We start from the raw sequence: 27,500 nt of genomic DNA on the forward strand, positions 1-27,500 counted from the left end.
GGACGAACGCGAAGCTTCCCGTTACGGTCGGTTGATTCGGTCGCCACCACCAGCAGCAGCACTCGGTACTCGGTGAAAAGTTCCTAGCGGTCCGGCTGATGACGATTCCGATGCTCAATGGCCGTTCGGCTGTGTACAGTTTGGACAAATCAACAGCGTGCTCCGAAAGTCGCCATTCCGGGCACCACCGTCTAGTCGCGATACGGATGCTGGACAGAGGCGACAATCGTTTAGAAACCAATTTCTTACCTCTGCACCTTCTCGGGATACCAGGCCCAGGATGGGACGAAAGAAGCGCGGAACATCCGCATTTTCGAGCAATCTTCCCGTCGTGCAGTGCACGGTGCGTTGCTGTGGTGTACAGACAGGGCAAGATGACGTGACACGGCCCTAGCACGCCGGTGACAGAGGTGAAGGTTGCTGCGATGTGAGATACGCGAGAAAACCGTGAAGACAAAGATGATTAGCGAAAGGCGATGGTGATGGCGATGGAGCAACACTGTGTGATGGGCGGAATGGGCTAGGGGACTTGGCGGTTGACTTCAACAAATGAATAAGTGATAAGCTGCAACAGAGCTACACTGCGCGGACAGCAGCAGTCACCAGCAGATGATGATAATCGAATTTAGTTCGCTGGCGATGCTCAGTGAGCCATGGCTTATTGCAATCGTCGCCAATGGTGTCAGAAGACGATGAATGGTCGACTGAATTTGGCCGCATCGGATGGTGGATTTTTTTTTTAATACTTAATTTCTTCCCCAAAGACCGGGTGATACACCTATGGGACAGCGGGGAACTGCGTTGTCGCGAGCAGCGAGCTGCACGCGAGTGTGGTGCGTATGGCGAAAAGGAAAAACAGGAAAAATCTCCAAAGCCATTCAAAGGCACGGGTGTAACGGGAACCCCCTTCGGGCGACTGTCCTCGCACCCGCCCCCCCCCCCCCCCCCCCCCCCCCTCGCGGCATTCCGGTGGTACACGACTCAGCAGAAGAATCGATGCGAAAGCCAGAAAGAGAGCGATAGGGGGGAAGGACCGGTGCAGGCGCGCTATAGCCAAACGACAAAGATGGATAACAGATGCTGAAGGATGGAAGGAGACAGTGGGATGAGCGGTGGGAGGAGGAGCATGATCACAAAATACTGGAGCACACGCGAGAGCGCAGTACAAGATGCAAAAAAAGCCGAAGTAGCAAGGAGGAAGGACTGCTGCGATGGTAGCAGAGCGTGGAGCGTGGCTAAGAAAGCATCGAAGAAGGAAGGGAGAGAGAAAGGGACAGCGAGTGTCTGTGAGCAAGTGGACTGCGTTGTTACATGTGTGGCCGGTGCTATTATAACATAGCACCACCGTAGTATCGCACACCGCTGGCTGGCTACAGGCAACAGGGAAAAGGGTGGGGGGGAGGGGACCTCTTATTGCATTAAGTAATTTGGCGAGATCCAGTGTGTTTGTTTTGATTATGTTGATAAGTTGGAAAAGTTTTCCCAAAACACACTAATAGATAATTAGCGGTTCAAGCACAATTCAGTTTGTTTTGTTTTTTTTTCATTTAACGAATCAATATCGTGCTTGAACGAAATCTAAACTAACATGGTTTGCAAATGATTATTGGGCAGTGGGAAGCAAAAAGGGAAAAGAAGTGTGACACAGGGAGACCGAGAATAAGAAGGAGAGAGAGGGCGAGAGAGCGAGAAAGTTCGAAAGGCAATCGAGCGTTTTCTGAGCGCGTCTTGTCTCGGTGGAATCCAGCTCACCTCAGCGTGCGCTGCCTGAAAGCAGCAGCATAGCAATATAAATGGAACAACACTTGGTTTGTTTTTTTTTGCTGTTGTTGCCATCAACACCTCACGCATTTCCTCTCGGAAGTCATTTAGCGCGAAGGGTGGGGGCAGGCGTTGTTGGTCGGTGGCCGGTATCGAAACAAGCTACCATGTAATGAAATAGAGCGAATTAAAAGGGAATTCCGCTACTCACTCTCTCTCACATTCGCTTAATATATGTGATACAACTTTGCGAAAGAATGGCCGCGAAGTTCTATATGAAACAGGAGATGTATCGCATGCTCCATCCCGTGCCACTCATCTGCATACCGTTGGCTATCGAACGAAGAAAACGTCAGTAGGCCAGTTAGAAATCAAACAGCTACTGTAGTACAGCCAGTGTGGTGATAAGAAGCGTCAACGACGCGGTTCTCTATCACTTCACCGCCGCCACGATAATGTTGTGCGAAACACGCCGTCCAAGACCAATGTTGAAAAAAAGTGAAATTAAAGCCGCCCGTATCGGGTACAGGAAGCCCAGCAGCCGCATACGTATGTGTCGCGGCGTGCGCTCTGGTAGTGTGAATAGTGTGGCGACAACGAGGTGAATGTATTTCTCCGCGTGAAAAACGGCCTGCTTGGACCACGGCGCTGTCGGAAGCGAAGAAAAAGAAAACTCGCACGCTGTCCCGCGAACGTGAATTGTGCGTGCTTTTGCTTCGTGAAAAGCTTAAAGTCGTCGTTTCCTTCTTTGTAGCTCTGCGCGTTCCTGCGACCCTGCGGCTCTCAACGGTTCCTGGGGGCCTACGTCGTCGTCGTCGTCGTCGCGTGGTCGTGGTAGTCCGTCGACACTGCGAGTGGATGTGCGCGTGTGTTTGTGTTATTGACAGTGTGTAAAGAAGCAGCTGCGTGTCAAGGCAACGTTATCGGTTGATAACGGGTGATTCTGTGTGTAGTGAGAGAGTAAAAGGGAAAGAGAGAGAGAGAGAGAGAGAGAGAGAGAGAGTAAGAGAGCGAGGAGAAAAAAAACCAAAACGCCCATAGTGCAGCGAAAAGGAACAGCGGGAAAATCAACGAGTGGTGCGCGAGAGAGTTGCGTTGGGCATAAGCAGCGAGTGAGTGTGTTGGGGAAGAACCCTCCCCACCCCCTTCCCCGATAGTCTGCTGATAGATACAGGCGCGCTACTAAACAACAACAGCAACACTATGACAACAAACATGTATCGCGTTGGAGGTAAGCATATTTCTGGTGGGGGAGGAGGTGCGAAGGTGGGATTGGGAGCAATGACACCTTATTTGACTTACGATTAATTTTCTTGTTTTTTACGTTTTATATCGCAACGATTATCAAAAATTAACAACAAATCTTCGGCAGTTTGTCTCAATGAAGATGTGCGTACCGCATTGTGCTCGCTGCTAACGCTGCGCGCCCGCTGTGTTTGGCAAACAGGAAGAATCGATCAGCAATGTCGTTGTCGCGTGTCGGCGTTGAGTTGGCGAAGAAATGTGGCGTTGGAAAGGGTGATAGGCTTTGGATCCTAAAAATAGTACACATTTCGTGCGTTTGTGTGTCGCATCATCCGTTTGTGCACATTTGTGGTGCACCGATATGTGCTGTGGCCCGCTTTGAATCAACGTTGTCACGAACATCATGCCTGCCGTCCCGTGTTCTATCCAAGAGACAGAGAGACAGAGAGAGAGAGCGAGAGAGAGAGAAAGTGCCATGAACATTTACCGACTGCGCTTAGTTGTTTTTTAAGCCGTTGTTCCATTTTATGGTCATTGACACATTGTTCAGCAATTGTTTTCACTTGCACGGCTATGGCAATAGGATTGATTTTTCGTTTTCAAATTTTTACAATGATTTTTGGTTGAGTACAAAGCATTTTTTTATGGATCCTACAAGAAGCATCCCGCGCAGATATTGTTGGTTGCCATGGTGTGTCGCTCTACCTGGAAGCCTCACATGACAACCATAGCCTACGCTGTGAACTTTGCTTATTTCGTTAGTTATTCCATTTTACACAAATCGCTGGCTCATTTCATTCTGGTGACAAATGCGATTTCTAGAGCGATGAATCCCTTGAAATGTGTTCCCCATTCTCTCTCTTTCCACTGAACTCTAACCGATTTCTATCATTTTGGGATTCTTTGTGAAAGGAAATGGACAAAAAGAAAAATGAGAGCTATCAAAGGCCCGTCCGAATCAACGCGTGCTCGTAGCGATCTCCTAGTGAATGGCCCTCTCATCTTCTTCCGAATCAACGCCATCATGCTGCCTCTGCTGCCATACTTTTTCGCATGCCCACAGTGATCATCGGCTCTCTACAGGCACACGCGAACACCACGTACACCTTGTGCAACATGATTAGTCGGCTTCCTCGGACGAAATGACCCACCAAGTCACTTAAAGTAGGGCCGGCCCTCCCGTTTGCCGGCAAGAAGGCAAATAGAAAAGAAGTCAATCGATGGCGGTGAGAAGGCAAACGCCACCCTCTCAGCCCCGATCTCCCGGCCTGTTTCCCTTTCGCGGGCGCTCTCTCTCTCTCTCCCTGTCCTTTACATTCGTTCCCTTTTATCTGACCATAGAGTGCGCCACGCCGAGCCCCGTGAGCGGAACGCACCTTGAGAAGCAGAGAAGCGCGGCGCTCTAGGGGCAGTAACTTCGGGGGGATGTTACTCTTTGCGAAGGTCCGCGCGCCTGTTGGATTTCGGGGTTTGCTGGGTCTCTCATGTTCGGTTCAGGGTCAACAACTTTCGAACGAAAGCGGATGAGACGAGAGCAACCGTCGACTGCGGCGATGGGAGAAGCATTAGCGTGTGCAAGGGATGAGGATGAAAGAGAGAATTGGTTCAAGCTGCGTGGACAAACTGGGAAAATAAGGAGCGGAAATATGCGCAGATAATGCGTAATGAATTTTGGTTCCTCCCGTCTTGACGATGAACAGTCCTGTTGGATGGAAAGGACCTTTTTTTTCTATTCGCTTGCGTCCGATAGAAGTACTAAACACGTCCTAACGCGAGTTGTTTTCTTGGAAATGCGTTCTAAACGAGCCTGGGATTGTTGCTGCCAACAAACAAATAAATGTTTCCTGTCTGCAGTACAGAATAATTATCCTGGATAACTCTCACAACCTTGGTGATGCTGAAAAATGTGAATAAAAAACCAAGCCAAGAATCGAACTACGAAAAGGGAAAAGCAAGGAGATGGTTGAGTGAGTTAATTATGCGGCCGGCCATCACTGTATAACAACCCAGCTCCCCCTCGGTGGCTAACCATTACACCCGCAACCGACCGACCAGCTAAACGTATCTGTCTCTATTGCTTGAAGCATGAGCGTAGAGGTTGGCGGGGGAGCGGAAAGTTGAATGGCCTGATGGGCCAATCTGCAGCCGCGGCCACCACCAGCGTCGCCGCGCGCACTGCGTTGCGTATTTGTGATGTGAACCTCTTCTTTCCTGCGCGCGTTACACCTTTGGCAATGGCGCGCTTGCGTTCACATGATTGATTCTTCGACCTCTTGGCTGGCTGGTGCATGGATCTGGTGATGGACCAAGGTGATTTGAACGCAACAGCCAGCCAGCAGCCATCCATCGTGTAGCCATTGATTTGCATTGTGCGCTGTTAAAGACCGGTGGAAGATACGTTAGGTAACGCCAGTAGCGAACATCACGGGGTGGAGGGAGAAGTGAAGTTTTGCCAACACGGCCACCACGATGGCGGAAATCCGTGAGAAAACTATCCATTCTTAGCCAGCCCTTCTTCTGTATGGGTTGGGTTGGTAGGCCATTTTTGGGGCGCGGAAATGTTGAACGTTCAACGATGTTCTAAATATGCACGGTTACTGTTATGGCTGCAATATTTTTAAAATGTTCACAGAATCAGTGATATGTATCTGAATCATGTTTCTACAATTACTTTATAAACAAAGGACAATAATTTGCTTCAAAACAACCAAGATTACTGAGATCCGTTTGATGCACACCAGAAAAATCAAGAACAAACGCAGTTTAGTCATGGAATGCTCTGATCCCATTGCTTGGTCAGTGTTTCGGAAGTGTTTACAATGCCAAATTCAAAGCTACATACATTCCGGAATTTGATCCAAAAATATCTTCAGGCCCTTTTTATAAAAAGAACAGAGGACATGATTCGGTTCCTTATGTCATTATTGCTGAACGTTTAACCTCAGCATATGCTAATCCCGAACATAATTGTAGGTAATTAATTGTTTTCATAAATAGCCCCAAAAAGTACTAACGAGATGGTTACCACATGGCTTTTCTGCTTACGTGTTCGATAAAATGGTGTTCCTTGGACACGTTGCAAATCGAAAAGTGGTCGTGTGATTCTTTCAACAACGGCTGCCTTCGTTGGATGATGGGTATCGGGAAAGGGGGAATGGAGCCAAATCGTCATTTCTACCTGAGCGCTGGAGAAGGCAATGGTCTTACGCGAAAAATGGTTTCATTTTTCCTTCTTCAGCAGTGCTCGCTGCTGTAGCATTCTTCGTTACTTCTGCTTTCATGTTTACGTCATCATTATGCACGAACCAGCCGGTGCCAGTGGAGGGTAGGTGTTAGGCGTTCAATCCTGTCCATGTGACATGGACATGGCCACACCACGACGGCAGCCCTTTCATTCTCGTGATATTTTATGCTGGGGTGTTCTGGGACATAGCAAACTAAATATTATCATCTTTTGGGTTTTCTCATTCACGTTTCTGATTATTATTTCGCTAGAAACTAAAAAAAGGGGAATCTTTAAATTCAATAATTTTAATAACCTCCTTTTGGATTTCAGACTACGTGTACGTGGAGACGTCGCCCACGACACCGTTCCAGATTCGGCGTATCGAGGAACTGAACAAAACACCGAACGGTAACGTCGAAGCAAAAGTGATGTGCTTCTACAGGCGAAGAGATCTTCCGACGCCGCTTGTACAGTTAGCTGATAAGCACCAAAGTAAGTGTTTCGTTTATGTTTCCTTTTCTCACGAGCGTGACAATGTGGTAGAGTTGTCGTAGCAAACCATTTGCGGCGTTGCATTAAAAGGTACTAGGATGTGAACATCATTAATGACTTGTCTATGAATGAATTATTTTCATTCTTAAGTTCAAGCAATCAATCAGAATTGAAAGTAGAACTATAAAAGTGAAATTTTAGGCTCTACATATCGGCCATCGTGTCCCAAACCATTGTTACTGCTCTGATGTTGCTGGAAAAGCAAGGGATTGGTAATCAGTAGATACCCAACACCCAGCAGAAGAAACTACGATTAAAGGTGTGCTATTTCCACCGTGAAATGTTGCCATAGATTACTGTTAAGAGACAGCAATAGGTGTTGTATATTTTTAGCATCTCATTTTTGATTTTTGTGAACATATTTTTTTGTTATGCTTTAGTGTGAAGCAATTGAACTCTTCTGCAGTTGTGATACTTTTCTCACTTGTTAGATAATTATATTCGTATACAGTATACTAAAAATATAAAAAAGACAGTAAACTATAATGTACTTAAGACTACGCAAACATCGAAAGATCAACCAATGTTCTGCGTTTAGAGAAGTACAAACAGTAAATATTCAATCATGCGCGATGAGGATCTGGATCAAAGGATCTGGGATTCGCACTCTGTTTGAGGTGTTTAGCGTAAACCTTTAGCAGTGATCATTGATTTACAAGTTGAAGCAATAGGTATTTATTAACGGAAGGGCGGGAGCGAATGATAACTGGTTCGGATGTTCCTGTTTTTACTTTGTGATGAGGACAAGGATTTAGGTGTGATTACGAGTGTAAGATGTTTATTTCACTGTATATTCACTGCACCGCGGTGTGCACACTCGGCTCTCGCAGCGGACGCGTGTAGCTCGTCCGAAAGCTGCGATCGAAAAGGGAAGGGAGATTCCCTGCTCGCTATGATGTGTAAGGCGCGTTGTTAGGCAACGCGCAAGGTATGCTGAGACTCCTGAGAAACGCAATAGAGTGTTATGGCCACGGCTGCCACAGGCACAACGTTCATCAATCAACGTTCAAAACATAAAATGGCGATTTGATAAATAAGGCCAGGCCATTTCAATTTTTTTTTCGGTTTTAGTTTTATAAAGTTGATCTTATTCAGTTCTTTTAGTCGATTGCATTAAAAGAACAATGCATTACGACGCGTTTATCGATTTTTGAATTTGGTTTGCTATTTAAATCCCCACGCGGCATTCTTCTCTTTCATCTCGGACACATCATTTATGTAAGCTTGTGACGCCTATTGCGAACCTATGTGATTTTTGTTGTTGCAAAACTCCAGTTGGATTCGCTGCAGTTAACCATTTAACCAGGTATAATCTCAGCGTCGAGAATCATTCTGCAAATTTGAAAACTGCCCACCACAGTCTATATTATCATCCATGGTACTGCTACTACTGCAGCAGCTCGTGGTACAACGGAGCGCAAGCTAAGAGAATGTTCTATTATGCAGAGTATTCTCGGTTGTTGCTGTTCTTGTTCGGTGTGGATAATTAATTATTAGAGTCTATGCGTTCATAACCATTGATGATGTAGTTGGGGGCAGCAGTAGTGTAGCATCATCGTTACGGAACCGAAAGCAGCGACCGTACAGGTAACACATTAGCTGGACTCGCCGGGCAAACGTATTCACCATGGCATTATCATGGAAGACAGACGGACGCTACGGACGCGCTAGCATCTATTTCCCGGGTCTGCCTAGCCAACCAGCACCAACTACTAGTAGTTAGCACCCCCGGATGAACGGATTGATATGCACCGGGGACAAACGGTGATTCTCGAAGCACAGTAGGCGCTTGCACGCCGCACACAACGTGTGGTCGTTTTTCTCTTATTGCTTTTCTATTAAACAACTACGGTCCTTTGACCCTGTATGTAAATGTGCATGGTACGGCAGCAGATGATTCATTTCTAGCTCTTTCTAGTGGTTACGGTCAGGTCAAAATCTGTATAGTGGATTATCTGTGAGTTATAGTGAACTTTCGGTGGCATCGCGACTTTTATTTTGATTGAAAATAAATGATTATTAAGTGATTAAAAATCATTTAGCTTCAGTTGTCAGTAGGACTAGTGTCACCATAATGATGGGTACACAATTCTCATCAAGAACCCATAGTGCGCTTGTTGTGCGCCGTTGCTACCGCAGAATGTAAATTGAAAAACCTGTACCTCCTTCGTTCGGCAGCATAATAAGAACAATCCGGTACGGCTGACGCGCGCTGGGTGAATTGAAACGTTTCCGGAACTACTCGGCATTTGAGACACACGTTCTCAAAATGCTGTTATCAGTTCTTTGGGCAGTTATGTCTTCTTACGCACATTTTGTTCAAAATTCGACATGGTTTTTTGGTGTGGTCTTCGTTTTGGCACCGAACTTTGCATCACTTTGCATTAGTCGTTATGAACGTAAATTTTATTCTTTCTCTTCCGCGGTGCTACCTCTTCTTTAACCACGATCCGGGACGGGTTAGTTTTCTCGCGGTTGGAATAATGATCGGATCTATCCAAACGCACCAGCACCTGGATATGCCTGGTGGAAAGGGGTGGTGAAAATCCTAGCCACCCACCAACCACCACCCATCATCCCCGTGGAGGGGGGGGGGGGGGGTGCTTGGCAGGATTCGTTGGTTCTCTGCTGGTGCATCACCACCAACCATTCTACGTATTCCCGGGGCACCATCGAGGGCTCAAGCTCCTTGGCCGCCGCCGAGCCGATGAAAATCCGACGAATCCGGTGATGGCGGAAGGAGCAAGCACCCCGTGGGTGGGTGGGCTGGTTGATAGAGGACCGGCGACTACTCCTCTGTGTGACATGCGTGTGTGTGTGCGGTGGGTGGTGGGCGGTGGTGAGCGTGTCGCGCGATACGCGATACAAACCAACGAAGCGCGTCGTCCGTCGTCGTCGTCCCGGTGTACATATAATTCGGAAGTTTTGTACTCCAAATATGTTTATATAAAAGCGCAATCTTTCCGCCGAGTTCCACGCCGAACGGTTCGAGTCGCGGTATAAAACAGCGAGAGACAGAGAGAGAGAGAGAGAGAATGCGAGAGAGAGCGATAGATGCGGGAGTGATTTGCAGGGGGGGGGGGGGGGGGGGGAAATAGAGTGAAAACGACATGCGGCCGCCCGCATGTGTGTGTGGGTGTGTTAGAGGAGGGGCTCCTTATCACCTTTCGATGCTCTGCTTTTAGGCTAAAACTAAACGAGACTTTCTCTCTCTCTTACCGGACGGAACCGCCGCTGGTCCGCTGTGCTGTGGTTGACGGATCGAATTCTATTCACCACCGTGTGTTCTGTTGCGCCACGAAGGGAACGCTGGTGGTGGAAGGGGGGGGGGGGGGTGGATGCACAGCACACATGTGCACATTCCCCGTGCAACAACAGTCACGCATATATGTATAAAGGATCCTCGTTCTCGACAGAGAGACAGAGAGTTAGAGGATAGGCGCCAGGCGAGAGATGGTGCTACGAGGAGAGTATATAGCATACTACCCCCCCACCTCCCACGACACTCCACTCCACACACAACACAAGCGCATTCATCTGCGTACGTTTTGGGGTACGGTGGTCGCTGGTGGTGGAGGTCCATGCTCCAAGAGTGCATCTAGGATATCTCCTTTCCTCTCTTCTCTGTTCCCTTCATCTAGTTCATGATGCGGCCTAGTGCCTGCTGCTGCTGCTGCTGCTCGTTGCCCGGGTTTCCGTAGGTATTATCGAAAGGTGGTGGTTGCAGCTGATGCACCTCGAAGCAAACTGATTTCGGATTGATTTCGCGGGAAATGTAGATACGATACGACGAGGACGAACAAGGACGAACAAGGACCGACAATAAGCCGGGACTGGTACGATGCACTCTGCTGCCCAGTATGGGTGTGGGTGTGTGATGCAATTCGTGTACATCCCCGGGATCGACCTGGGTTCCGGTGGGTGAGGAAGTGGACAGACGACGTCGATGCGTTTCCTGTTTCACTTCACGGTTCGCGGTGAGTGGGGCGTGAAGGTGGCACACACTCGCTCTCTCGCTCACTCACTCGCTCACTCGCTCGCTCTTGCCCAAAAGTGCATCTAAATTGGTGCCAGCATCAAGGCACAAAATTGTGCGTACCGAAACCACCACCACCACCACGCCGCGGTCCACCCAGGGTCCAGGGTCCGGAGCATATCCACGCATTTGTGTGTGCGTGTGGAATTCGGGTGGCCGGGCCTGGACTGGCCTGGGCCGTTGGAGAGGAGATCTTTCTGTTCCTGCTGGCCATATGCATGCGCCGCTCGTCGCTACGCGCGGTAACGAGTAAAAGTATCGATTTCTGCGCTTGTCTTCGTCTAGTAGGCAGTTGCGGATGATGTCGGTGACTCGTGGTGGTGGTCAGCAGAATGGGAAATGCATTTATTTGTGCATTCTCAACCCCGCCGCTTTTCTCGGCTATCATCCCGACTGGCAGGCAGGCAGGCAGGCAGGCAGGCATGCTGAGGACTGACTAGCTCGGTCGCTCGGTCGCTCGCTGGATGGCTGGTTCATCATATATAGTTGTTGGTTGTGTACCTTCAACATCACGATCGATCGGGTTTTCCGGGTTTTCCGGGGCTCCGGTAAAGGTTTGATTAACGGAATGTTTCGGCGAAAAATGCACTTTGGTGCACTCTGATTGCACGCTCTCGTGAGTGGAACTAGGGTAGTGTGTAGTTTAGAGTGGAATTTCATCAAACTGTTTTTTGATTTGTATGGTAAACCGTATTTCATTTCATGAAGGAACTCGTCACGGTACTTGTGCTGAATTCACATTTTTCATGAAGGTAGTTTTTAGATATTAACGAATGATGGTAGATAATGTTTATTTGGGACTTTGCTCAACTTATCCAACTTTTTAAACGCCTACCAATGAGCTTGTATGATGTGCGCATCTGATGATTGATCATTTTATCTGATTAAACTAAAATTATTAAGTAGTATCGTCTACAAGAACGTTGCTACAGCACGAAAGTTATTGTACTTTTGACGCATTAACCTGTCCGCTGAATAGGCGAGTAATTGTACAGAGAATGTGCTTGTGAATGTCTTGTGTAAGACTTCAGAAGTTAACTCTAAATAATGTTATCATCATTTCGTACTGTCTTGTTTAAGATGGAAATCACTTGCTAATTTTATTTCATTGGAATTATTTACATTTGAATATTTGATATGGAAATATATGAATTTTACCATGCTAGTACAACTCAATCAAACTGTTGTAATTTAACCAGAATTGGTATTTATGCACAAGCACAGTCATTTAAACGATTTCTAAAGTTTGAATAGAGTACAAAGAAACGGAAACTGGCAGAAATTATATAAAACATTCTTTAGAAATCGTTTGGCAGTTTGGCAATAAGTTTCCAAAAGTGAAAATGCACCACAATCGCAATCACATTCGCGTTACCAACGTAACGACGGAAGGTTGGTGTATCAGGAAGACCGCGGAGAAACACACAGCAAGCTCCGACCGGTACACCGCTCTTAAGCCAAAAGGGAGGAAACGCTTGAAATGGTTTCTTCTGCTGCTCTTTCGATTCGCGCTAGGTCTCTGTGTCTCGTGCTCGCCGTTCTACAAACGTCTGACTATCCCTTGATTATTCTTTCCCTTTTCAGTGGCAACATCCGAGGACTCCCCGGTGGCGATGAAGCTGAAGAAGATGTGGCTGAAGACGCCAGTCAGCGAAGAGCAGGCTGCCCAAGCAGTTCTCGATCCTGCCCTAGGTAAGTTAACCACTGGCTGGTGTGTGTGGTTGCTTTTTTACATTGAAGTTTTCCAGGAACTCCACCGTCGTACAGCATTTTCTGGACATTTTCTGTTTCAAAAGATTTTTCTATACATTTGGTAGATATTTCCTCATTCCACAAAAAACCGTTTCCCCCCCTCTGATGCCGATAGGGAAGTTCCGAAAAATCCCTCGCTTACTGCCTTGCTGGTCGTGGTCGATAAAATATTGACATAACCTTGAAGCAGCACAAACCCCGAGAGAGTGAGAGCGTTGTGGAGGAGCTAAATGGCAATTTTCTTGCTGGATGCCCTTAGGAACGAAAGCATAATTATAGTTTGGATGACGCCTTAGGAGCGATTTTCATCTTCGATTTTCTGTACCGCTTACCCCGCAAAAAAAAACACATCAGAGCGACGGTAGCGGCAAACTGAACTTCGATCACCAACGCGGGAACCACCGATGGTGTGGTGCAGAGAGCGTGGCACTGGCCCGGCCATTGGAGGCCCTTTGGGTGTGGTTGAAGTTTTGGTACCGTTTGTCGCAGTTTTTCGCCGTTTGAATTCTTCTCCATCGTTCCTTCGTTTGCTCATTTCGGGGATAATTTGCATTCACTGGCCGGACGGTGGTTGCTAGCAATTAGGGAATTATTTTTCCTTTTCCTTCTCGGGCTCTCGGGCAATCCGCCGCCGTTCTCTGTGTCGTTGGTATCGCGCAGCAGTACCACCGCTTACGTTTTCGAACTTTTATCGTAATTCAGGTCTGGCGAGCCATTCTTTTGCCTTCCGAACGGCCGAGGGAGGGTGTGGTTGAAATGAGCATCCTTTTTTATTCAATGTTTCCCTATGCGATGCTAGCAAACTTTGGTATCAACAAGAAATGTTTATCTGGGTTTAAAGTGTGTCGTAAAGATTCTTCCTAAAATAACCTGTTCTATTCTCAGTTTGGTCACAAAGAAATCGTCTGTCCGCCCTGGGTATCTCACTGGTGGATGCGTGTGAATCGAGGCGAACATTATCAGATCAACTCTCCAAATGAACTGGTCTGTGTGTCAGGACGAGAAGGAAGAAGAATCCTTTTCAGGTGTGCCATAGTATTAGAGATAGTGAGAAAAAGATTGTAGAAAGGTTTCGTTGGCGACGTTGGTGTCACACCATCGGTTCGGTAGAATAGACACCGATGCACGAGAGGAAGGCGAGTGTCGTTTACACTTTTACGGGTTTACCTCTCAAGGTTTTACCGTTAGCCAAGGAATGGAAAGGACTATGTTAGGGGATTTTGCGCTCTAGAAGCAACATAGAGCATGGTACCTTCGCTTTTAGGATGAAATTAATCCTTTTTTTTTTGGTAGTAATTTGCCTGAGGTGAGGAATGTTTGATGTAGTGAAATTCTGTTGCATAGAATGTGTTCCACGTTGTTCTGCTACTCTAGTTTGGTAATTATCGATCTATTTGACTAGTTTCATTTGAGAATTATCAAACAAACAAAGATATACTGCCAGATTAAATGCACAGGAGAGAATGGCGCAATTAGAGCAATTCGTTTGAATCCCTCCTTTAGTAGGGCAAGAGTCTAGTCAATATTTTAGAACAACTTTAGATAAAAAAAACTTTAAGGACATCGTTAGTTTATTTTGTTTTTCCTTTTTTCTATCGCTCACATGCAATTCACGTGCTTATATTGCTTCAGATTCATTTTCCAAAAGGTGCCGATGTTTCGCTTCACTGGTAGATCGCATCCTACTTTCTAGGGAGTTTCCAATGCAACTAGACGGCAGGTCTACTACGATGATTGAAGGACGCATTCGTTTAGTTCGCGAATGCCTACCATGATTGTTTTTTTTTTTTTGCGTGATCGCAGTACACCTGATGTCGTCGGTGTTCTGTTCACAAAACTGTCGGTCGACGCAGAAAACAAAGAGCGACATAACTGCAACTTGTTTGCTCTACAGTTCCATCTAGCACGCGGAGATCAATAATGCATGGCACTAGAGAACGGACGGAACTAAACGAAGGTAGTACCAACAAGGAAAAGATCCCGTTGTGTGTGCCAGATTCTGTTGAGTGTTCCGTTCTTCTTCCACATCTTGTATCCGTGCAGATTGGTGGTTGCATGTAAAATAGTTGGAGTAACCGTAGCTCTGGTGTAGTTACTCTACACATCTACATCATGGTTCTGCTGTCCGTTGATAGTGTTTCTCGATCGATCATTGTAATAAGGTGCGGCGCTAGGCCTAACCCCCGGGGGTCGTGGACTCCTTGAAACATATCAATCCACATTAACGTCCGAACGCGATCCGACCAGAAGGATAACAGTGTATCGTCAGCCAGCGTTGCTTGACAAAATACACCCATACACCGCCAGCACAGCACCGTACACCAACACCACCAGCAAACACCATCCAGTGGAGGAAGGAAAGAGGGGTTTAAGGGGGGGGGATGGTAGGGCGCACTCGGCATGTTCAAACATTGACCCTTTTGCTTGCGTCGGTAACGACGCGCCGCGCACCAAACTCGGAGTTGTCCCTAGCAATATCCTGGGCATCATCAATGCGCCCCCAAACCACCCCCCCCCCCTCTCTTCTCGTCCTCCTCTCCACCACCCCCTCCTCACACAAAGTCCAAGTCGTCCTTGGGGGTGGCTGGAAGTACACAGCAGTGGAGGGTGCGGGGGAGCAACGCGCGGTGGTGAAATATATCGCCAGCGCCAGTTGGTTTTTCCTCTTTCACATCCTCCCGCACACAACCGCCCTCCTCCCCGGCCCCCAAACCTACTACCACCTCTCCCAATCCTGCTCTGGGTCAACTCTCCCCCTTTCGCTCTTTCGCGCTTGCTCTCCCTCTGTCTCTCTCTCTCTCTCTCTCTCTCTCTCTTTGGCTGCCTCGCTCACTCCTTTCTCTCCGGAATATTCCGGGGAGAATCCTTTGGCCGCGCGCGCGATACGGCGGAAGGTTTTGTGTTGTGTGTGTCGTCGTCGCCTTCGTCTAACGTGGGTGGTGTGCACACCTACAAATACAACCACACAGGCACACATACAAACAAGCGCGCGTTCGCACGTACGTACATCCGGTACTCCGTGCACTAAACCCGTGGGCCGAAATCGAATGCGATGCTGCTGCTGCTGCTGCTGCACGGTTTGAAGGACGACGGAGAGCCACCAGACCAGCCCCAGACCACCACCATTCGCGACTGGGTGGTTGCCTCTTCCCTTTCTGTTCCCCTCCGTGCTGCATCATTTCTCGATGCTGCTGTTGTTGTTGTTGTTGCTGGTGGTGCTTTGATGCTCTGTGGTACGATTTCAACACCACCTTCCCTATCTCGCCCCCATCCCAAACTACCTACATTCCCATCCGTTGGTCCTTGGCATCTACCACCCATCCAATCACTATCATCATCACTGCCCACCCAATAACCCCGCCAACCAACCAACACCCTCCAGCATACCTTCCATCTCTGGTTGTATCTTTACTTCACTTTATTCCTCTCTCTCTCTCCCTCTCTTAGTTTCAGTCTCCAACCCGCAACTTCCTCCACCCATTCTCATCCCTTTTTTTTTTCGCCAACGTCGAATACAAATTTTCCCAATTTCCCTCCGGTTCCAGCGCGGAGAAAAAGATCCCACCCACCCAGCCATTCGCCCCCCGCATCATCTCTCATCTCACTTCCTTCATCCCCGGCACAGCATCAGCTTCCGCGGGGTCGGTCCACCGTATTCGATGTATGCAGAAAATAATGTAAACTCGAAACTTGTGCCGTGCCGTCGTACCCCCACATCCCCTAGTGCTGCCGCACCAGCCCATCGCCGTTTGTCCGTCCACACACAGAGAGCGCGTCCTTCCGTTGGCCAGGGGGGGGGGGGGGGGGTGGCTTTCAGCTTAAACAATCTCCGACACCAGCCACCTTCATCCCGTCCCCAAACCTCAGCTCTTCCTGCATCTCCCCGCCGTTGATCCTTTCGAAAAGGTAACAACGAGCGCTCGAGAGAGAGATAAAGAGAGAGAGAGAGAGAGAGATAAAGAGAGAGAGAGAGATAGATAGAGAGAGAGAGAGAGAGAGAGAGAGAGAGAGAGAGAGAGAGAGAGACCCCTGGGAAGGAAGCGAGAGAAAGTACTGAACTTGGAATGAATTACATTCACTTGCGTCTGTCCTCCAACCCACCACCCACTTACTCCCTCACTCCCGGCCCCCCCTCACCGACTCACACGCGTCGCAAAGCCGGGGCAGATTGAACTCAGAACTAATGCTCTGGTGTGGAGCTCTCTCTCTCTCTCTCTCTCTCTCTCTCTCTCTCTCTCTCTCTCTCTCCCTCTCTCTCTCTCTCTCTCTTTCGTTCGTTCTGTCGCTGGCCAACATATTACATCCGTTGAAAGAGAGAGAGAGCGAGCGACAGAGAGCGTCGAGAAGAGAGTGAAGTCACACTCACTAGCCATCACCCACCCATCCACCCATCCACCCATCCACCCACCCACCCGTTTCTTCTTGCTGTTGGTGGCTGCATTTTACAACCACACCACAACCACCACCCACACTGCCACCCCCTTTGGGGACTGGGGTAGTTGACGCGCTTTTTCCTCATTCCCTGCTCCCCCACGCCACCCTTCCCTTCGCACCCCACCAACCAGACGATGAAGATCCTTCCGCCATATTTCCCACCGCGTCGCTACTATCCCAAAGCACCCTCCGTTGTCGACCACCACCACCACCACCACCAACGTGGGTGGATGCAGTGGGCTCCTCGATATATTCCGTCCGACCGCGGAAGGACTTACTCCCTCCCGCGAGGGGGAGGTAGTTATTGGGGGGGGGGGGGGGGGGGGGCGTGGAGTGGAGCGAATTTATTTGGCTGGGCAAAAGGCGCGACGAGGGGCAAAATGAACAAAAAAAAAAATGGGAGGAAATTTCGTGGGGATGAAACACGGTGGTGTAGAGAGAGAGAGAAAGGGGGGGGCGGGAGTGGGAGAGAGATGGAGAGAGAGAGAGAGAGGTGTATGTGTGAGCAGCGCATGATTTGTGGAGAGACCGGGGGTCGCGCACTGCTGCTGCTGCTGCTGCTTCGTGTTGTTGTTGGCGGGAAAAAGGAAAAAATAAAATTGGAAAAGTGGAAAAATAAAATTACGCACCCCCTCTCCCTCTCCATAACCCCCAGTCAACTGCCAGTGAAGGAGTGACTCGTGACCTACGGAGGAGGAGGAGAAGGGAGAGTGGTGATGATGGTGTCCCCTGGTGCGCTCTTCTCTGCTTCATGCGGTTTCGGCTTCCGTGTAGAGGAAAAGGGGGATTGGGAGACCCCGTCTGAATCACGTGGTGGTCACGGACCACCACCGCGGGTACACGCGCACTTTGGTTTTGCACATTTGGCATACGGATTGATAAGCGCCGGTTCTAGCCTGCTGCCCTGGCCTGGCTGGCTAGTGGCCGTCTAGCACGCGAAAAGCGTGTTCTGGCTCTGGCCTAAGACCCATTTGGGAAGAGGAACACAGTCCAAAAGAGGCGGCGGGGTCATCGAGAAGCTAGTTTCAGTTGGAAAAAGGTTGATAACGACGAAAAATTAGTCACTCCAGTGACCAGTGACGATGAACTATTTTGATATTACTTAAAGTGGAGATGTGGGTGAGGAGCAAACGGAAAACTGAAACACAATACCACAGTTGCCTAGTTGTACATCCGGTTGTGATTGGGCTTATCGTCATCTTGAGGCTTGGTTGGCGGACTTTTTTGGTGTACTAATTTTATACAGCCGTGAAATGCTTTTGAAAAGAGGCATCCAAATGCCGGAATGTTAGAAAAGGATTGATCCACTAGACAATGTTATGACAATGCTTCTATTCTGAGGATAATTGTTAATGGATGCTATGGGAAAAGTTGACAGTTTCTTGCTTGACAATTGAAATGAGTATTTGCTTGCTTGTTCCTTTAAATCCTGAATGATAAGAGAATGCTGTACGATGCATTCTACATTTCATCTTCGAGAAAGAAGAGAAACTAAACTGTGTAAGCTTTGCCGGACAGGTATATGATGTTCACAATTGTGCTTTGAAGAAACAATATTGTTTATTGATCAATTAAGCATGACCATAACCATCGTCTCACATCAAGTGACGATGGATGTAAGATTAATTGCACCTAAACCACACTTGTTACCCATAGATATCCGGGAAAGCTTTTTAAGGATGACTAACGTATGCATGAAAACAAAGAGACCAAATTTGCCAATTTTTTATGGGCAAACCGTCAATCGCACTGCAGAAACTACAAATGTAGCATCAATAGAAGTTATCCATGAATCATCAGACAAAATTTGAAAGCTCTATCAGTCAAACTCTAATCGTGATGGCGAAAAATGTGAAGCAATTTCGTTCCGAGGTTTGAGCATTTTCATAAACGGGTATCCTGATGCATCCAAAAAGTTTATCGTGTGTCACTTTGTGAGCGCCGGAAATGGCCGTTCCAGTATTTGTAAGATCTTGGTGCTATTGCTCAGCAATAAAAGCATCGCAAGAAGGTATGGTTCTGGACGGTTGACGACACTGACCGGCAAAAAGCTTCCAAGGGTTTTGATTCGACCGAGACCGAGGAAAAAGTGGCTACATCGCTGCGTGGGATTGGCCGTGCCGTGCGATCGGTGCAACTGGCCAAATAGTTAAGAAGTACCTGGCGGACATTGGTAAACTCGAGGGATTGATTGGAAATTCACAGAAAGAGTTGAAAAACATGTGCATAAAGATGATTTCGACTTCCATGTCGAAACTACCGGCTATCTGCCGGAATCCTGCTCGGAATGGCACCATTTTTTTTTACGAATAAACTGATAAACTCACTTTCCACGTGTAATTTACAGCACTCAATTATCAGTCATAGTTTATTTTGTATCACCTTTCAAAATTTGTCCCTTTTTTAATACGTTAGTGCAATGGAACTGAGCTCTTCATTAATAAATAGCATGATCCAGAACGCTGCCGCTGCTATGAGCTCTGTTCGGGCGGCACACCGTAACTCTTTTATTAATGCCAATGTCAGATGGCACAGCAATCCAGCAAGCAAGGTCAATGAGAGGGAAACTGATAACACCTTTCGAATTCCGACAGCACTCGATGACGATGATGATGACCCCCATTCGATATGTGTTTCATGTAAAACGGTGTCAGTGAATCGATAATGTCAGAAAAATGGAAAATCACAGCTGCAATCCCCTGTTCTAGTAGTTGTGCGACGACGGCCGATACATGGGTGGATCATGAAAATTCATATACCATTCCCTCTCCCTTCCCCTCCCCTCCTCATTGCCTGTAAACCGACCTCTGACCATGATGTGCACTGCACAATTAAACCACTTCCGAGCGCTGTAAAAATGAAAGTCAAACGAGAAAGAAAAAAAGATTATTGAAAACAATCGATTATCAGTACAGCTTAATGACATTGTGTCATCGGTGTCACAACCCTTCGGGAGTGTCACGTGGCTATGGGGGACGGAGAAAAGTGTTAAATGTGACTTTTGGAGTGCAAACAACAATGAAAAATAAACCATTTTCGACAGGATGGTGAATGGAGGCGTAGCTCGGTCTCATTATCGATAAACACAACCGCCAACATGTGTCTGCTGCCCTTTTACAGCCTTTCCATTCGATTGTTTTGACACCATTTACTCTGAACCGTACTGGCTCGTGCAGACTCTCTCCTCGGGTGTTGCGTTTTAAATTGTGGTTTCCATTATTGGCAGTGAAAGCACACGCCACCATCGGAAGCAACCATGAAATCAGATGTTCACGAGCCATAGAGATTGCGATGACATTGCGATTCCAATTGACGGGATCATCATTCCCATTCTCGCATGCCGCCGGAAGCCCTCGTTCGCGCCTGAGTATTGCTAGAAACATAACGCGCCTGGGACAATCGGAAACCACTGGAAGGTGTCAGGGATAAATAATAAAAACAAACCCGACCACGACACATGACACATGAAGTGTTCAATGCGCAACCGTGGTCGTAATTATGTTTTCACTGTCATCCGGTTTGCCATGCATAGCTGGCCCTGCTTGTTGTTACACTGTTCACCACCGCATGCCCTACTCCGTTGACAGGTCCGATGGTTCCATTTGCCATGTCTTTTGTGGTTGGCCATGACGCTCGCCAACATTATCACACCAGTGTTTGATTGATAAGCGCTGTGTTGACGCATTTTGTGTCTTCGTTATGTTATAGTAGAGGAAAAAATACAAAACAGTGGATTTTTCTACTATTATCATAGCATTAAGCGACAATTGAAACTGTCTGCTCCTTTGTAGATTGTTTGTGTGAGAATACCAGCAACAAACACAATATTGCAGTATTTTTGATCGACTCTTTATCGTTCAGGTTTACGGTATTACATAAAGTCGACCATGATGCGACAATGCGTTGTGTCCTTTGCAGAGCTACTGCACGTTCCAATGCGTGTGCTGTTTGTTAATAAGCTCTTCCAAGAGTAGGAGCACAAGAACGGGTTTTATTTTAATAAAATATTCATAGCCAAAAAAAAGAAGAAAAAAAAAATCGCTCATCTTACCGATAGCTTACCACCGCACATGCTTTCGCTTAATATGAGTGGGAAGGCCGCGGAAGGGGAAACGGGAAGCTACGCCTAGTAGGTTTCTGTCAAAAGGCGACTATGTAGCCTCATCTCTGTGTGCGTTTCAGTGAATGTGGTAGTATGTAAATCTTTACCAAACGGAAGAGGCAAACCAGCAGCCAGCTCAACTCCCGGCCCTGGCAACCATGAGCAACAGAAGAAGAAGCAGCAGCCTCCTTTTTTCATTTCACCCCGCGAAAATCGTTTTTTCCGAAAACTCTCCTCCCGGTCGGGGGGGAGGGAGGGCGAAACGAGTGAAGGCATTTGCACGAGTGGCCATTGCGGTGCGTGGAACGGAAGAAGGCGGCTGGCGGGCGCGGGTAGATTATACGAAAATTTTCGATACAAAAACCTTTCTCTCTGTTGCTGCTGCTGCTCTGCTCTGCTCTGCTGTGCCGTTAAGGGGTGGTAGAGTAGTCGGTTCATCACCTTTTCAGCCCGACGACGATGTCCTGGCGGATGGCAGGAAAACAGGACGAAAGAGCGAGACCGGTAGAGCGAGAGAGAGAGAGAGAACGAGAGAAGAAGAGCACACGGACTGCTGTTGCTGGTGCCGGTCGGTGCTGCCAGTATGGCGCAATGCTAATACGAGAGGAGGTCCGTCATCGGAAGGTTTCGCTGTGGTGCAATTAGAAAAGTGGGAGAAATTTCATTAAATATTGAGCACCCATTGCTCCCCCTGCTCTGCGCCCCACTCACGCCATGTTTTCATCGAGAGGGAGTGGACGGTTTCCACCCCGCCACCGCCTCCCAGGTGCCGACGACGTGTGTTCTTTATATTCGCCGCTCGAAAAGGTTCCGGAGCAGCCGCAGCAGCAGCAGTACTGTGGCACAGTCGAAGGCGTTCTGGCTTCGTCCCAGCACAAAGGCAGCTTTAGGGTGGCTGCTTACCGCTCGGTCAGGGGAGTTCGCGCATAGCATAGCCTGACCTGACGGCGTCCAAAATCTCTAATCTCCGGAGCTCTGAGATTTTCAGGACAAGCGACTTCTGCTTCTGCCTCGTTGTACATGTTCGAATCCGCGAACTGGGCCCAGAATATCCTTCTTTTCTTTTTCTTTCCCTATGGTGACTTCGATTGGTTACTAAGATGCTAATGACTAGATGTTGAGTTTGTTTAAAATACCAAGATATCAGATAATTGAAATGCAATTAGATTGACTTCAAACATTGCACTTTTTTTATTCACCGAATTGCTAGATTAAAAGTTGTATAAAACAATCAATTACTCTCTATGCGTGAAAAAGAAAATTTTTAGTTAAACTCTGCACTTTGTAAGCTTTTTCAATTTCGTTTAACCCTACAACACTTTGGCGACGGTATGGTCATTCATCTCCACGTGACCCTCCCCCTGGTATGACCGGAAACACTGAGCTGAATATATCTCCCGAACCAGGAACCAACGCAAACCCCACGCTTTCTCTCTCTCTCTCTCTCTCTCTCTCTCTCTCTCTCTCTCTCTCTCTCTCTCTTTCTCTTTCTCTCTCTCTCTCTTTCCTCATCGGGAGTTACTATGGAAATCTGTCAAACTTTTCCACGGCCGCCATCGCTGTCGTGCTGCTGGGTAACGTGGCAAAAGGCAACGGCCGGTGGTGGTGCTGTTGTGTCCTCGGTTTGGAAATCGAATTTTGTCGAAACTGAAGTACCTCCACAACACACCCACCACCACCAGCACTGAGCCTCCCGCTATAGCAGCGGAAAAGAGGAGCTCGGTCGGTAAGCTTTTAGAAGCTGGGAAGCAAGAAAGGGAAAAAACAAATGGATTTTCCCTCCAATTTGTGACCACGAAAAGGCATTTTTTTTTGGCACAGGTTGCACCCTGGCTCTCACATACAGTGCTGGTGTGCACACACAAACCCACAGCGCAAGGTAGAGGGATGATCGTAAAGTTCCCTCCATGGATTCATCGAATTGATGTCGCTCTTCGCAGTACGCTAAGTTAGTGTAGTGTAACAAGCACTTTTGTACTCTGCCATGCTTGCTATGATGTCTTAAAATTTTGTCAACAATGAATAATGTTTTATTATTAACAGTTATAATGATTCTCGAAGAACACGATGCTCAAACATTACTTTTCCTTCCACCCTCGAGCATTTAATTCCTGATATGAAATCCTTCATCGCTCCCGCAAACCAACCCCACCCCATCCCGCGAACATACACTCACAAACACATGCACATGTACATATATGGAGTCCTTTCCAATATGAGACGCGCACGGTTAGTATCCTGCTTTCGTGTGATTCGGTGTATGTGCCCGCTGGTGTGCTTGTATAGTGCTTCGCAAAATCAAAAACCCTCCATCTCTCGGTGCACAGGAATCCGAAACCGGCACAAATCGAGCGAGAGCCAGCCAGCAGTGGCCGGGCAGCACCGGGTGCGGTCCTGAGAAGAAGGGGATTGTTGTAGGAAAAGAAGGGACACTGTACAGAATAGAATACGAACGGGTTGCATGCGTAATGGTGTGCGTAAACAAAGCGCAAATAAACATCGCGCACCAGCGTGTGTTCGGTGAGCGGCGGACTCACTGGGCGAGAGCGAGAAAGTGTCCTTTTAGTGTCGTCCGGCCGGCCGGCCCGTCGGTCAGCCAGCCAGCCAGCCAGCCAGCTGGTCGGTCGTTCGGACGATGGGAAGATATTCTTCACGCATTGCATCACCACCGCCGCCATATTCACATCCGGTGGTTGTCCCGCTTCCGTTCGAAGGCTGACCGTAGAGGAGAAAACCGTGAGGCCTTTCTTCTCCAACTCCCACAAATTTATGTGGCTGACGGTTGCACGCAAGTCCACCACCACCGGGTCCACCCCCACCCCCCTGTTAGCTTTGGCAACCCGATATGGGGATGTGGATGGATGGATGGATGCTCGGGGATTGCGCAGCGGAGCAAGGAAGATGGGGGGCAGCTTTAATAACATCACCGAATACCTTTACCCAGGGCAGTTTCTTTTTTTTTTTGAGCCACACACAAACACACTTTCGTATAGACACAATTTGAATACAGCGGCAGATATCCGCATGCATGCACCGATTCACGTATAGAACGGCTGCGTACGATGGAGGAATACCTGTTTTCCGCTCCAAGCAGAGCGGCCATTTGTGGTTCCACCGGTGGCTGTTGAGTGCAGACGCAACCAACCCAGGGTGGATCAGATGCTGGTGGAACGAAAAGGGGGGGAGGACCGTACATCAGAATAAATTATTCGCCGAAAGTCCACCCCAGGCTTCACTTCTATTCGGGTCGGCTAGAAGGATACTCTATGGGATATTGTTTTTCGACTTTTGGCGACGATGAGAGAGTAGAATTATTTGAGGATTTTTCGGAAGGACAAGCAAGATGGGTTGGACTAAGGTGAAGTTGGTATTTCATAAAACACTGACCTCAAACCGGTTGCCATTTTGAACCAACAGCAAACGTAGTGGAGATGCATAATTAGGGATCAATAGAATCGGTCAAGCCAAGCCGAAACCGAGGGAGCGCGGACTTTAGCATATAACCTGACGGCGGGAGATAGGCATGGTCAGAGGCGACAGATGCACAATGCTGGTGGCTTGTACACAGCAACGTACATATGCAAAACACCCCCTCCTTCCCATCCTTCCATCATCCCATCATCTCCTCTCTCACGCTCTCTCGCTCTCTTGTTCACTTTCTCTCTGTGGTTGTTGTGTTACGCGGCGTTAAGACTCGCGCAACGCGCACTTCACGGTGCGATGTGCCAATGTTACCGAAGGAGGAATACTGGAGATGGAAGCTCCCTGAATCCCTGGGAAAATAGAATAAATCGATATTCCTTCCGCGCGGGCTACATACATTTGAAATGTTTCGATTCGCCGTGCCAGGCTCGTACAGGTCGAGGGGACTGAGATGGATCTGGGAACTAGGGGGATAAAGGTGAACCATGGCTTGAAAAAAGTGGCACTCTCATTATTTTACTTCAAGTATTTTCATATATCGCCTTCCATTCGGAGCATAATACATGGGATTTGCGATATTGTAGGTTCATTTTTTGGGTCTTCACACTCTTGACACCCCCCCGGAAGGTTGCAAATGATTTGTGGCAGTAGTTGAATTGCTGGTAATGGTAGCTACAGTAAACCAAAAGTGCGTTACCGGTGCGGTCTCCGCTCCGATTAGTAACAATAAAAACGTATCCAGTAGCTGGTTAATGTTGTCCGTGAATTAGTGGCCATAAAGCAACTAACACAAGAGCCCCTTTCAGCACCTTGCGAACAGCTCGCTCTTGATACCGTTGTGTGGAGCTGTCATAAATAACATTCTTTTACAGGCGCCAAGCCAAGCACGGCGTATCGTGTATGTTGGCCGTGGTAGAGTTATTTCAGAGAGGGAAACTACTGAATGCGTATGCACCGCTTGGAAAATACATATCTAATATTAATGGTCATCGGCGTATCGTCAGGAGCTCCCCAAACACATAATCAATATTTAGGAGGAGGCCAATGTCGTCCTTCCTGAATATGCCAAAGGAGAGAATGACCTGTGCTTTACCGAATTCGCTGAAGCTCAATCCGGCAGTAGCACAGGTAGAGAAAGGGAGAGGTGAGGACCGGACACGGTGGCGAAGAAAATTAATTTGTCGCAGCCAGCACTATATATAGAGAAAAACGTACGCGGAGCAGGGAATATTCACGCATGAACAAGAATGACCTCATCTTTCTCCTTCTCATCGCCAAGCTGCTGCTCCTGTGTGCGGCTCCATCAAGCGCCGTTTCGGAAGCGATGATGACGCGGACATGCATGAAATTGATTGCATGCATGCTTAATTAATACGGTCGCCTTCCGGTTGTTTGCGGAGGTTTTCTGCGAAGCGTTGCGTAGAACCCATATATAGAGGTGTGCAGCAGCAGGACTCGGAATCGCAACGCCCGGTCGATCCGAGCACCCGCACTATCTGATATGGTTTGTGCTTTCAGAAGCGCGTTTGATGAGAGAGAGACCTGGTGGATGGCTGCCGGCTGCTTGCTCTTGTTGCTTCCATGCCGTTGACGTGGTTTAGTGCAAAGCGAAGCGTCGTCGTGTATTGGGCAACGGTCTCTTGCTCTCCGTCGTAATGCTGTTATGTAGAGTGCAGTAGGCCTACATACAGCGATTCGTACCGAAAACCGCGAAATTCGAATCCGGAAATGCTGTACTCTGAAATGAACCGGAAACGATCAAAGTTGACGAAAAGCTGTTGATTGGAATTGAAGTAATGTCGAATAAGTGATCACTAATGGGCTTACGATTCGCAATACTTACTTACTTATCAGGTGCTACAACTGGCGGGCGGTCTTGTCCTGCCACAAGAGATTCCTCCACCGCTCGCGATCGAGCCCCGTCATGCACCAAGACGTTAGTCCGGTTATTCTGAAATGAATGTCGATTCTCTCAATAGAAATCACACTATTCACAAAGAATAATTCGGCTCTGGTTCACTTAAGGCACAAAGGCTGCTTTGACTGATGGTTGATATAGCAAAGCTACGCCGTAATTATGTTTTTTTTATAAAGAATAAAAAATCTTCTACTGTTATACGGGTCGCAACGTAGTAAACTTTGACAATCGTACCCAACAAACGAATGCATTTCAACATCACAGACAGTGTGCATTCTATTGATGTGAGATAGACTTTCGAAGTCACCATTTACGGTCATACCAATGATTCCAATCGATTTCATTTGCTTTTTTTTTTGTTCCATTTTCAGCTGCATTGGAGGAAGAACGGAACAGTCCCAACAACACAGGCGGAGGAGGTGGCGGTGGTGGTGGCGGTGGAAGTGAGCGGGGTGAGCACCTTAACCCGAAACAGCGACACCAAATGAAACAGCGAGAACTGTTCCTGTCGCGGCAAGTTGAAACCCTCCCTGCCACCCAAATACGGGCCAAATGCTCCGTGACGTTGCTGAACGAGGAAGAATCGCTTCTCAGCTACTTGAACAAAGACGTGAGTAGTAGTAAAGGATCGATTTCCAAACCGGCGCTTTGTGTAAGAAGGGGGTGCCATCTGCGGGTTGCCCCGAGGGGCATCCAAGGGGCAGAAGGAATCGATGCACTTTTGTGGTAGTACTAGTGGGTCGTGAGGGTTGCGTGTGTGGGTGTGTGGTATGAATGACAAGGATAAAGCGAATAAGAGACACTTTTGTCGTTCTTTTGCAGGACACGTTCTTCTACTGCCTAGTGTTCGATCCGACACAGAAGACGCTACTGGCGGACAAGGGCGAAATCCGTGTTGGGGCCCGCTACCAGACTGATCTGCAGCAGATACTAAAGCCGGGCGACAAGGATGATCGTGTGCTGGAAGATCTGGAAACGCTCGTGTGGACCCCACAGCATTCGCTGACCGATAAGAAGATCGATCAGTTCCTGGTTGTATCGCGATCGGTCG

General features: G+C 48.0%; 1 protein-coding gene across 2 annotated transcripts in view; it reads left to right on the forward strand.

Annotated features, from left to right (window-relative positions):
- LOC126573302 (metastasis-associated protein MTA1) overlaps positions 1-27,500 on the forward strand; it is a 31,549-nt gene that overhangs the window by 744 nt on the left and 3,305 nt on the right. For both annotated transcript variants that reach the window (XM_050233297.1, XM_050233296.1), the window contains exons 2-6: positions 2,516-2,992; positions 6,563-6,724; positions 12,405-12,512; positions 26,821-27,059; positions 27,272-27,500. The exon at positions 27,272-27,500 is cut by the window's right edge and continues 92 nt beyond it. In XM_050233297.1, the coding sequence (XP_050089254.1) occupies positions 2,965-2,992; positions 6,563-6,724; positions 12,405-12,512; positions 26,821-27,059; positions 27,272-27,500 (766 nt within the window). In that variant the 5' untranslated portion in view covers positions 2,516-2,964. The remainder of the gene's footprint in view (positions 1-2,515; positions 2,993-6,562; positions 6,725-12,404; positions 12,513-26,820; positions 27,060-27,271) is intronic.

The sequence above is a fragment of the Anopheles aquasalis genome, chromosome 2 (assembly GCF_943734665.1).
Source record: "Anopheles aquasalis chromosome 2, idAnoAquaMG_Q_19, whole genome shotgun sequence".
NCBI lineage: Eukaryota > Metazoa > Arthropoda > Insecta > Diptera > Culicidae > Anopheles > Anopheles aquasalis.